Source organism: Pan troglodytes, chromosome 1 (assembly GCF_028858775.2).
Source record: "Pan troglodytes isolate AG18354 chromosome 1, NHGRI_mPanTro3-v2.0_pri, whole genome shotgun sequence".
Lineage (NCBI taxonomy): Eukaryota > Metazoa > Chordata > Mammalia > Primates > Hominidae > Pan > Pan troglodytes.
Genome location: NC_072398.2, coordinates 178,362,855 through 178,376,013, shown reverse-complemented (window position 1 = coordinate 178,376,013; position 13,159 = coordinate 178,362,855). Strand labels below are relative to the sequence as shown.

Below are 13,159 nucleotides of genomic sequence, written 5' to 3'. Positions count from 1 at the left end.
GGGCTAACTCCCAAGCAGTGAACCCAGAGTCAGCCAATTTTTTTATTTTGTAAACTATGTGGGTGGTCCCTGTATTATTCTTCATGTTGCTTTGTGTGTCTGAAACATCGCCTAGTAAAACAAACAGACAGCAAACCAACGAAGACCTAAACAGAAAGTGTGGCCACAAAGAGTGAGGAAGAGCCTGGCTGGTATGTAGGCCACTGGTTTGTTCCTGGATTTGCTGTCCAACCGTGTAGGTCGCTTCTCTCTGATCAAGACACAAGAGCCTCATTCTGGAAGAAAAGAGAAAACATCCTTCCTGACCAGGCACTCAGAGGGATTTGATGCACGTCGCATCCTTTCTTTGCTTCTCCAGCTGCAGAAGCTGGTACTGCAAACTGGTACCCGATCCTGGCCAGGGGGAAGCTCGGTGGCCATGTACACACTCTCAGACCAGTGCAGCCAGGGCAGGAGGAGAAGAGGAGGGGCTGCTTTCACTCTGCCAGGGCCAGAGGCCAGGGACCACACACACAGCCAGGGTACTAGTTCCGCCTGGGCCATTGGTTGCCATGTGACACGAGCAGAACTGGCTCTTCCAGCCAGGGGTTGTCCCCGGGATTGTGGTCACTGGGCTGTGCAGCAGACCATAGCGAGGGGACATTTCTTTCCCGACCCTCTCTGAGGGAACTCGGCTCCTGGAGCAAAAGCTGCCAAGGTCTTGAGGGCACTGTTTTATGTACCCTGCAGAAAGGGGTCCTGTTAAGGCTGGCCCAGTACCAGACTTTAGGATCCTCCATCTGGAGTAATCTTAGCTGGTGCCCTATATGCAGAGAGGGAAAGTGACCGTGACCAGCCTAAGTTCACACAGAAGGTGACTGGAACTTCTGACTTGTAGATCCCTGAGCAAGTTACTTAACCTCTCTGGGTCTCAGTTTTCCTACCCATAAAGTGGGTGCATAATTGTGTGCATGGGGGCAGGGTTTGGGGGTGTATGATAGATATTTCTGTGTGGTGAAATTATGGGTGATTTTTATTTTTCCTTTTGGCTTATCTGTATTTTCTAATTTGTTGTTTTATAACGAATGTGCATTTTGTTATTTTTTCTTTTTATTTCTTTTTTTTTTTTTAGAGACAGGGTGTCTTCTCACTCTGTCACCCAAGCTGGAGTGCAATGGCACCATCACAGCTCACTGCTGCCTCAAACTCCTGGGCTCAGGTGATCCTCCTGCCTCAGCCCCCCAAGTAGCTAGGACTACGGGTGCATGCCACCATGCCCAGGCTGATTTTAAACTCCTGGGCTCAAGCAATCTTCCTGACTCAGACTCCCAAAGTTCTGGGATTACAGGCATGAACTGCTGCACCCGGCCTATTTTTAATTTTTCTTAATGAAGAAAGTAATACTACACATAGTTGGTGTAAAGATAGATAATGAAAAGCACAGAGCACAATTTCCCATTCACAGTGTGTTCTCCATAAATATTTCTCCCTGCCCACACTTCCCTCCTATGCCTTTTTTCCCTTCTGGAGTTGGGGACTCTGGCCCCAGGCCTCATTTGGGAAGGGAGGAAGAGGCGGTACAGGACTCTAATCAGTTACTGGCTACGCGGCTTTGGGTAAATTATTTAACCTCTCTCTCAGTTACCTTGTCTGCAAAATGGGAAGACTAACACCTACCTCAAAGGAAGTTTTCAAGGACTACATGACATACAGGATGGGTATTGCCTGGCACATCATAGCTCTGTAATAAGTATCTGTAGGAGAACAGAATGAAGGAACACAATGCATATAATGAAGGAAAAAGCATTAAAGTAGGAGCTAGAACAGAGACATGAGAGGATGTTCACATAGAGTCCATGGAGCCCAAGGAGCCTCTGGATAGAGTGTAGAAGGTTCATGAATTTATGTGGGAAAAATCACATCCTTGGTATGCATTACCTCTAACTGAAATTCAGTATTTTCTTTCATCATGCATATTGGCAAGAAAACCCACGATAGTATTAGTAGTACTTGTGACTTTGTCACCAATAGAAATCACAGATATTTTCATATTGTATTACAGTAGAGACATATTGAAATACTAGTTATTTTCATTCACCACTTCAAAATTATAGTAATTAATAGACTCATCTCTAGATCTTATTGACACTTTTTAAAAAGTAGGACAAATCATGATTCAATATAATTGGTATCCTCTGTAACCCTAAATAATTTTTTTTTTTAGTTAAAAACATTATTTGTGGCCTGGTGCGGTGGCTCACACCTGTAATCCCAGCACTTTGGGAGGCTGAGGTAGGTGGATCACTTGAGGTCAGGAGTTCGAGACCAGCCTGGGCAACATGGTGAAACCCTGTCTCTACTGAAAATACAAAAATTAGCCAGGCATGGTGACGCATGCCTGTAATCCCAGCTGCTTGGGAGGCTGAGGCAGGAGAATCACTTGAACCCTGGAGACAGAGGTTGCAGTGAGCCGAGATTCCGGCCTGGATGACAAAGTGAGACTCCATCTCAAAACAAAAACAAAAAAAACCCCACTATTCTGAATAGGGGTTCATAGGCTTCATCAGACTGCCAAGGGGGACATGGAGACAGACATGGGTATCAGCCCTGCCTGGGCCATTGATCGCTGTGTGGTATTGGACTTGTTATTTCAGGCACATTCACCCCTGCTTGGCTCGCCCCAGAGGGCTGTTGGGAGGAACAAATTAATTCTTGGCTGGGAGAGGGTTTTGGAAATTGTTGGAGGCTTTCTAGTTTTGCCAAAAGCCAGGGCAGAGCGCTTTCTTCCTCCCAGCTGATCTCCAGGCCTCCAGGAAGCCTCTCCCTCCCAGAGGATTCCTCCCCTGTACTCTCCATCTGATAAAGAGGCTGAAGGGCACCCTCATTAGTGTAGGCTCTCCAGCTCCCAGTCTGCACAGACCCACAGCTTAGGGGAGGAATGTTCTGGAGGATAATAACAGTTCCCTCCAGCTTTCATATTTGACCTTACAGTGACTCTTGAGGACACCACCTCCCTCAAAGCCGTCCCCTGCTTCCTCAGATGGTGCCCCTCTGTGTCCAGGTCCTTGCATTTCCCTTTTTACTGCCCTGTGCTATGATCGTCAGTCAGTCTGACTCCTCCATCAGATTGTGTGTTTCTCAACGGCAGGCCCAGATCTGATCCCTCTCAGGGGCCCTAGGGCCCAGGTCAGGGCAGCGGCACAATCAGCATCTGAGGAGCTGGCCTGGGTGAGGACAAGGAACCCGAAGCTCAGAGAGAAACAGCAGGGAAGGGGTAGAGCTGCGCTGGAGCCCAGATCCCCTGATACCCACGGCCCGTTCCCCACACGTCCAAAGCAAGGGCGAAGGAATCGGGGGTGCCCGAGGCACCACAGTAACTATTTCCTACCCTACCCACTGCTGTGAAAAATGTAGAGCTAAGGCACTGAAGGTGCTGTATGAAGCCCTTCCAGATGGCGTAAGGCAACAGGGTACATGGGGGAAGCCAAGGCGCTGAGAGCCCCTTCAGACTGTGGTTCTCTGATGCTAGTGAGAACACTGTCCTTGTTCTCTGTAAGTAATTTTTCAAAATGGACAGGTCTGCTGACTTTCTTTGCTGGTCAGTGTGGGGAAGGAGGTTACCGTCTGGGCCCATCCACACCCATATTCGGCTCCTTGTCCCAGGCCAGCGGCAGGCAGTATGAACAGAAGAGTGTGGACATTGTCCGTGCACGAGCTAGCTCTCAGCGAGACTAGCAGGGACTCCAGATGATGAGGACATCTAAAAGCCCGCTAGAAAAGAAGCACCATGAAAGCCGCAGAAAGAGCAAGGACTTCCTACTAGGCCGCCCCCGGTTAAAATCTCGTGGGCTTAGGAACTCCGGGAAATGGCTTCTCTCTGGCCCTCAGCTCTCACCTTTAACACGGCTGCGAACATCCCCGGGCCCCTGGGTTGTTGCGGAGGTTGGGTGAGGTTGTGTTCACTCTCCTCACTGACCCCGCCGTGTGGTCGCCGGCTGGTGCCTTGTCTGTCTGCCCCAGCCCCGAATGCCCCGAGACTCCCGGCGCCGGCTCGGTGCAGGTAAGGCGCCCGCGCCCTGGCCTCGAATTCCCGCCCCGCCACTCTGGCCGCGTCGTGCTGTCGTTGCGCACCCAGCGCCCTCGTGCAGGCAGGGGGAGCGCAGTGGGGAGGGGGCAGGAAGCGCAGGCAGAGCCGGGCGAGCACGCGGCTCCCGGCCCAGCTCCCCGCGTCCGCTCCGGCTCCTGCCGCGTTCCAGCAGCCGTCACTCCCGCCGCCGACTCCCGCCGCCCGCCCCGCCTGCCCCTAGCCCTCCGCGCGGGCCGCGCACCTGGCCGCCGCTCGGTCCTCGGGGCCCCGCGCTGCTGTCTCTGTCTCGGCTTCTCTCGGCCCCTGGGTCTCTTCGTCTCTGCCGTTCGCAGGCTCAGCTCCGTCTCGCTCGGTCCCTCGCTTCCCCGCCGGGCTCTAGCCGGCCGTCTGGTGGCCCGAGGTGGCGGCGGGCCGGGCGCGGGGCGCGATGAGCGGCGCCTGCACGAGCTACGTGAGCGCAGAGCAGGAGGTGGTGCGCGGCTTCAGCTGCCCGCGGCCGGGGGGTGAGGCGGCCGCTGTCTTCTGCTGCGGCTTCCGCGACCACAAGTACTGCTGCGACGACCCGCACAGCTTCTTCCCCTACGAGCACAGCTACATGTGGTGGCTCAGGTACCGTCCCTGGCCCTCACCCTACCTTGAACCCCACTCCAGTCTCAGCGCCTTCACCCCAGCCTCAGCCCCCATCCGAGTGTCCACCTGAACATCAGCAGCAAGCTCTAGTCCTTACCGTCCTCATGCCCACAGCATCAACCCTACCACCCCGTGAAACCCCATCTCAGCTCGATTTCCTCATCCTGACCCCAACCATTATTTAGAGCCATGCTCGGACCTCCCCCTCCTCTAACCCAAAACAATCCTCACTCTATCCCCACCCCAAACTTCATTCCATCACCACCCTCATCCCAACCCCAAATCACATATCAAGCCTCCCCCTAACAGCAACTTCCATCTTCAAACATTCACAGGCAGCCCAACTCCACCCCAATCATCATCCCACCAAGGTGCCCTTCCTAATATCAACACCAGCCTTATCCCTGACTTTCCACACTCCCCAGTACTGACCCCAGACCTTATTCTATCACCAGCCCCAACCTCCTCTTCTGTCCTGCCTGCAGTCCCACCTCAGCTCTTCTCCCACATCCTGACTCCAAATATTATTAATATCTAGATCTACATCCAAACCTCAACCTCCAGACTTAACCCTCGCCTGGTGCTACACCCCAACCCCAGCCTCAGCCCAGCGTCAACCCTTGGTTCCCTTTTGTATTTAGTCATTCTTTCGGGCACTCTTTACTGAGCACTTGGTGTGTGCCAAGGCCTGTGGTGAGTGCTGGGGATGTACCCCATCCTCAAGCTAAGGCAGAAGACTCGGGAGTCAGAGCTGCCTCCAAGTTCATCATGAGACAATGGCATAGTGCAGAAGCTAGCTCAGGCCATATTCATAGAAGTGTTGACTCTCCACCCATAGGACCTCAGTTTCCCCATTTGTTCAGGGAAGAGGTTGCATTCCTGGAGCCTAAGTGTTGGCTTGAGAGGGTAATAGGTCTCAATCCCCCTGGATCTCCAAAGGCCTCACCTGGAGAATGGAACTTGATCCTCAGCCTACTTTGGGAAACAGGCATCAGCAAAAATTGAGTGGGCCATCTCAGTAGTTAGTGATTTTCCTGTCCCTGGAGGTATATGAGCAGAGGCTGCTGCCCTCTGGGTGGGAAAGGACAGCGTCCTATGCCACGAAAACTTCTCAAGTCTCTGGCTTTTCATCTATCAAACGGGCAGTAGGATGATCAATCATTGCCCTGATTTCTGACTAAGGCAGTGGTAAGGGTCAAATGGCATACATAACAGAGCTGAAATCAACTTGACATATGCCAATGACAATTACAAATATTATTGCTTTTTCTAGGTGACTCAATCCACAATTCTAAATGATTTTCAGATGGCCAGGTTATCAGATCCTACATATTTGTGCTATCTATAACCCAGGGAATTATATTAATGTATTTTCTGTTCATCCATATATTCGTTCATTCATTCATTCATTCATTCTAGCCTTTACTTTGTGCCAGGCACTTTGCAAGGTATTGGAGACACAAAAATCAATTATTCCCTGCCCCTGAGGAACTCACAATTTATTTAGAGATACAATGGTAATCACTTGACAAGTTCATTTTGCTTGCTGCCCAGAAAAACCAATGAACTGAGAACAACAGGTTTTGCAGCAAAGAAAGAGTTTAATAATCACAGGGCCAACCAAGTGGCAAAATAGGACATAATTCTCAAATCCACACCCTCATTCCCCACCCCCCACCCCACTAGAGAATTCAGAGACTATGGTTTCTCAAGGAATGGTGGCAGATGGGGCTAGGGAATAGGGAATGCCAATTGGTTGGGTTAGGGATAAAATCGTAGGGGATCAAAGCTACCTTCTTGCACTGAGTCAGTTGCTGGGTAGGGGAGCTCACAAGACCAGTTGAGCCAGTTTATTGGTATGGGTTACTGGTCCAGGTGGCACCAACTGGTCTATCAAAATGAAAGGTCTGAAAGATACCTCAAACACCAGTTTTAGGTTTTACAACTCCTCCTATAGGAGGAGTTGAGGAGATTACAAATCATGTGACCTCCAGCTACACAACTCCTGAACCATAATTCTAACCTTGTGGTTAATTTGTTAGTTTAACAAAGGCAGTTGCAGTCCCTGAGCAAGGAGAGTGTTAGTTTTAGGAAGGGGCTGTTATCATCTTTGTTTTAAAGTTAAACTATAAACTAATTTCCTCTTATAGTTAACTTGGCCTGTGCCCAGGAATGAAGAAAGACAGCTCATAAAGTTAGACACAAGATGGAGTCAGCTATGTCAGATTTCTCTCACTGTGATAATTTTTCTGTATCACATTTCTCTTACTGTGATAATATTCGCTAGGGCACTTTCACAACATTCACCTAAAGTGAAACAATGAAGTTTTGTTGAAGGCCCACTGTGTAGTTGGCATTGAGCTAGGCTCTGAAATAAGATGGCACTGACCTCCCTTGTAAGTACAGAGACAGTGTGGAGCTTTGGGGCTGGTCAGAATCTGTCACTTATTATCTATGTGGATTGGAAAAGTTATTTAACTTCCTAGTATTTTCTCTCAACTTTAAAATGGTGATAGAGATATTTGTGTGATAGTATAGAGACAGTGTGGAGCTTTGGGGCTGGTCAGAATCTGTCACTTATTATCTATGTGGATTGGAAAAGTTATTTAACTTCCTAGTATTTTCTCTCAACTTTAAAATGGTGATAGAGATATTTGTGTGATAGTACAGAGACAGTGTGGAGCTTTGGGGCTGGTCAGAATCTGTCACTTATTATCTATGTGGATTGGAAAAGTTATTTAACTTCCTAGTATTTTCACTCAACTTTAAAATGGTGATAGAGATATTTGTGTGATGGAATTGTAAGAACTAAGAGAAATAACGCACATGAAAGTGACCAGTGCATATAGTAGGTGCTCAATAAGAGAGTTCCCTTTCCTTGGTTCATAGGTGTGGGAAGTGAAATTCAGTGTGGAAGTGAATTGTCCGAGATCTCCTAGCAATATCATAGCAGACTGAGACTTAAAGAACATTACCTAAGACTATCCAAGGGTTAGATGCTCTCACACATTCACAACCCTGGCACTTCTCATTTTACACATGAGAAAACTTGAGAAAGGTTAAGTTACTATCTGGGAGTGTCCCAGTGAGAGGCAGTGGCAGAGCTGGGTTGAAAACTCAGGCCTGTCTCATCTCAAGCCCTGGCTTGTCCTGTCTACTACTGTCTGAATCTCTCTTATAACCTGATCCACTCAGATCATCTGAAAAATACTCACTGACCCTCTAGTGTCTTCTGGGCACTGTGCTGGCCCCTGGGGACACAGAGGTGAGTAATTCTCTCAGCACCCAGCCAGGACCCCTTTCCCTCTTCCACTAACCCCTTCCCTACACAGCTCTTGTGTCTTGTGGTCCCTTCCGTTGCCCTGGAAACTCTGACGTGGCATGCTTTAGTGGCTCAGACAATGCTTTCTTCGGGGGTTGGATGGGCTGATCTCTGAGGTAACATCCCATGTCAGTGTGTTCCCATTCTGTGACCCCAAGGTGGCTAAAAAGCTCTAGGGTGACTCTTCCTGGACTCAGACATAATGTGATTCATAAATACCACAGACAATTGCAAAGTGCAGGAGAGGAACCGAAAGTCCTCAGGATGTCTAGGGCATCAACGTGCTCTGAACCTTGAAATAACTCTTCCGGCATGCTCCTAACAGAGCCCGGATATTGCAGGGTGGAGACCTTGTTTTGCTGTAAATTCCGTTTGGCCCTTTTCATGAAAGTCAGTCCTTAAAAACATCAAAATCTCCAGGTAAGCACTGTTTCCTGGGAGAGACAGTGCTCAAGGAGAATTGCTATCTTTAAAATTGTGCCTCAGGAAGTGAAGACACCCTGTGGAGAAGCAGTTGGTGCTGTCACACCGTCTGGTCCACTTGCCAAACACCCTCCTCCATCACTAGTTCTGTTTTTTTACGAGGGTGTGAGCCAGAAGACAGCAGCCTTGCCGGAAGGCAGAGTTTGTGGTCAGACCGTGTCTACAGCACCTCATTTCATCCTTCCCACCACCTGGTGAGATAGAAACCTTTATAAATGAAGAAAATGAAGGTCAGAGTGGTAAAGTGATTTTTCAGCTTAAATGTGGCAGAACCAGGATTTGAACTTAGAACTACCTGACTCCAAACCCTTGGTTGTTAGGTTGTCCCTCCAATTGTTTCTTAGGAGTCACAGTGGGTTTTTATCTTTCAGAGTCAGAACAGTAAAATCCTCGAAGACTCGAGGCTCTCTAATCCAATTTCCTACCCAGGGTAGGAATCTCTAACTTCACTGAAAGATATAACTCATTCATGTGTCCTGCACAAGCTTCTCCCATGACAGGGACTCATCCCTGCTTGAGGCAGTACATTCACCATGGAACAACTCGGATCATTTGAAGTTCATCTCATGCTAAGCACAGATTTTCCTTCTTTGGAGCCTACCCTGTTGTTCCCAACTCTGTCCTTGGAGTTTGGTTCCTCTGTCACCACGACAGACCAGCAGAGACAGTGCCTGCCCCCTGACTGACCTCCGATCTGGAATGTATCACCCCAGAGTCAGGGAAGAGGATGGGCAAGAAAGCTGGAGAAAGAATGGTAGACAGGGACAAACAAAACTCTCCCCCTCACTCCTCAAAGGGCCTCTCTTAGAGGCCCCTTTCCATCCAGGAACCCAGAGTTGTCCCACACACGGGTCCCAAGCAAAGCACAATTCTCCTAGATAACAGCCCTACGAACAGTAAGCATATCTCAAATGAGAAAACAATGTTTAATTAAAGTAACTAAAGAACTAAAAAGCCCTACATACTCAATGTAAAAAATGTGAAAAGGACAAGAGAAATGAAAAGAGAAAGAAGTCATGAGTAATCCAGTGTCTAAGCTTGGATTCACCAGAAGACTCTGAGATGAGGATTTGATGGCAAGTAGTTTATGTGGAAAGTGATCCCAAAAATCACTGGTAGAGGATAAGAAAGTGAGACAGGGAGAGGAAGAAGCCAACAATGGGTGTATTACCAAGCAAATTACACCCGAGGTAACTGGAGCTTAAACTCTGCCAGCCAGTGTAGAATGTACTCCTCAGGGTTATCCCACCTGACGGCCAGGAAGCTGGATATTTAGCTAACAATTTCTGTCAGTCATCGGTCATGGGCTAGTGGGGTAAGGAAGGTATTGATTATCCTGCACTATTGACTTGCCAGTGTGTCCACAGAGCCTGTTCTGGGCCCAAGAAACCCCTCAGACAAAGAGGTAACAGCTGTTTGCAATAGAAACTTTGGCCAGGATAGCCAAGGCGGGCAGATTGCTTGAGCCTAGGAGTTGGAGACAACCTTGGGCAACATGGTGAAACCCAGTCTGTAAAAAGAAATATTAAAATTAGCTCGGTGTGGTGGCACATGCCTGTAGTCCCAGCTACTCAACAGGCTGAGGCAGGAGGATCACTTGAGCCCGGAAGGTTGAGGTTGCAGTGAGCCATGATGGTGCCACTGTACTCCAGCCTGGGTGATAGAGTGAGATCCTGTCTCAGAAAAAAAAAAAAAAGAAGGAAACTTTGGCTAGAGTATCAGAATATTCCACAATGATAAGATCCAAGGGGCCCCAGACAGGACATCCACATCCTGAACTATACCCAGAGACAGTCTGTTAGTTGGTGTATCTCCATCAACCTTACATGTATACATGTGTATAGTTATGCATATATGTATACTTATTTAGTTAAATAGGGGTTATGCCATGTAATTAGTAGTGTGTCCTGCTCTTTTCAATTAATATTATCAATAAGTTCATAAAAATTTATCCATTATCTTGGATATTAAAATCTAGGCTGGGCGTGGTGGCTTACGCCTGTAATCCCAGCACTTTAGGAGGCCGAGGTGGGCGGATCACGAGGTCAGGAGATCAAGACCATCCTGGCTAACACAGTGAAACCCTGTCTCTATTAAAAATACAAAAAATTAGCTGGGCGTGGTGGCGGGTGCTTGTAGTCCCAGCTACTCGGGAGGCTGAGGCAGGAGAATGGCATGAACCCGGGAGGCGGAGCTTGCAGTGAGCCAAGATTGCGCCACTGCACTCCAGCCCAGGTGACAGAGTGAGACTCCATCTCAAAAAACAAAACAAAACATATTAAAATCTAAAAGATCTGAAAACATTTTTTTTTGAGACAGGGTCTTGCTCTGTCACCTAGGCTGGAGTGCAGTGGCACCATCATGGCTCACTGCAGCCTCCACCTCCCGGGCTCCAGCAACCCTCTTGCCTCAGCCTCCTGAGTAGCTGAGACTACAGGCATGTGGTCACCATGACAGGCTAATTTTTGTATTTTTTGTAGAAATGGGGTTTCACCATGTTGCCCAGGCTGGTCTTGAATTCCTGGACTCAAGTGATCGGCCCGCCTTGTCATCCCAAAGTGCTGAGATTACAGGTATGAGCCACATCGCCCTGCCTGAAAACATCTATATCATTAATAAGGTCTCTATATATGCTATACTGTTCCATTGCAGAGATGTCCAATAATTTATTTAGCCATGGGAAGGCAGACTCTTCAAAGCTCTCAGGTGTTTTGGTTGAGTGAAATTAGCCATTAACTAACAGGGAGCGAAATCCTGCAGAAGTGGCAAGGACAGGTGTCTGGGGCCAGAGTCAGGGAAGAAAATGGGCAGGAGAGCTAGAGAAGAAAGGGTAGGCAAGGACAAAGCCTGATGCCACCTATACCTTCTCATTGGGAGAGTGTTCCATAACACCTGACACATAGTAGGTACCAAGGGATATTTACCAACTGCCTACCACATGCCAGGGCCTAGATAATGGGAGGATAAGGCTGATTAAACATGGTCTTGGCCGGACACAGTAGCTCATGCCTGTAATCCCAGCACTTTGGGAGGTCAAGGGCGGGGGAATCACTTGAGGTCTGAAATCCCGCCTACCAGGGAGGCTGAGGCAGGAGAATCAAGACTCTGTCTCAAAAAAAAAAAAAACAAAAAAACATATTTGGTCTCTGCCCCTGGTTCCTGAGTTGAAGCTCCTAAAGCCCTTGTAGATAGAGATGCTAGGAGCATCATTTGTTCTAAAATTTGGTCTCTGAACCCCGAGTTCCTGACACAGAGCTCCTAAATTCCTTGTAATTTCCTGGGTGATAGGAGCATCTTTTGTTCTAATGAGATGACTCATCGTGGGCTCCTGGAGAGCCTTAGGATGGGGGCTGGTTGCCAGGGAAACCAACCATGTGATTAGAGCTCTGGAACTTACAGCCCCACCTCACTCCAACCTCCAGGGAGGGGAGAGGGCCCAGAGGTTGAGTTGATCACCAATGGTAATCAATCATGCCTATGTAATGAAGCCTCCATAAAATCCCAAAGACAGGGTTTAGAGAACTTCTGGATTGCTGAACACGTGGAGGTCCCTGGAGGGTTGTGTGATTGGAGACCAGATGGAAGCTCCACGCCCCTCCCTTATACCTTGCCTTATGTATCTCTTCCATCTGGCCATTCAACTGTATCCTTTGTAATATCCTTTCTAATCAACTGGTAAACATAAGTGTTTTTTTGAGTTCGGTGAGCTGTCCTAGCAAATTAATCAACCCCAAGGAAGGGGCAATGGGCACACTGATTTATAGCTGGTGGGTCAGAAGTATAGGTGACAACCTACTACTTGCAACTGGTATGGGAGGGCAGGAGGGAGTCTTGTGGGACTGAGCCCGTAACCTGTGGGAGCTGACACTATTTGCCTAGAGATGGTGCCAGAATTGATGGTGTCTGCTGGAGAATTGCTTGATGTGTGGGGAAAAACCCCCCATACATCTGGTGTCAGAAGTGTTGTGTTGAGTGTTGTGGGAGGAAAAAAGGAAGCTGTTTCTTCCTTCAGACCAGGTGACCAAGGCCTGACTTGGGGCCAGAGGCAGTGAGGTTGGAGGGTGAGGGACCAGCAGTGGAGGTATTTGAGACATGGAGTTGACACTGACGTTGTCAGCAGAACCATGGAGGTTGGGTCAGAAGTTACCTGAGGCTTGCCTGGGCACGGTTGGCTCATGCTTGTAATCCCAACATTTTGGGAGGTTGAGGTGAGAGGATTGCTTGAGGCCAGAAGTTTGAGACCAGCCTGGACAACATAGCAAAACCTGGTCTCTATTTTCTTTTTTGAAAAAAAAGAGGCGGGGGTGAGTGGGAGGGGGTGCCAGGCATGGTGGCTCATGCCTGTAATCTCAGCACTTTGGGAGGCCAAAGTGAGTAGATTGCTTGAGCTCAAGAATTTAAGACCAGCCTGGGCAACATGGGAAAACCCCATCTCTTCAAAAAATACAAAAACATAGCTGGGCGTGGTGGCACATGCCTGTGGTCCCAGCCATTTGGGAGGCTGAGGTGGGAGGATTGCTTGAGCCCAGGAGGTTGAGGGTGCAGTGAGCCTAGATGGCAACACTGCAGTTCAATCTGGGTGACAGAGCAAGAACTTGTCTTAAGACAAAATGAAAAGAAATTACCTAAGGCTGGAAGGAGAGCTGGCTTTTAACTAA

The 13,159-nt window shown here is 48.6% G+C and overlaps 1 protein-coding gene across 8 annotated transcripts in view; it reads left to right on the top strand.

The window, feature by feature from the left end:
- Positions 1–3,672: 3,672 nt before the first annotated feature.
- SHISAL2A (shisa like 2A) overlaps positions 3,673–13,159 on the top strand; it is a 38,702-nt gene continuing 29,215 nt past the window's right edge. For 2 of the 8 annotated variants that reach the window (XR_010159704.1, XR_010159702.1), the window contains exon 1: positions 4,074–4,675. Coding sequence is in view for 2 of the 8 variants with exons in the window: in XM_009457897.5 (XP_009456172.1) it covers positions 4,494–4,675 (182 nt within the window). In the remaining 6 variants the exon portion in view is untranslated. Of the gene's footprint in view, positions 4,040–4,071; positions 4,676–10,981; positions 11,075–11,106; positions 11,963–13,159 lie in introns of those variants that run through there. The other 6 variants (XR_010159708.1, XR_008539386.2, XM_009457897.5 and 3 more) reach the window with 6 other exon arrangements.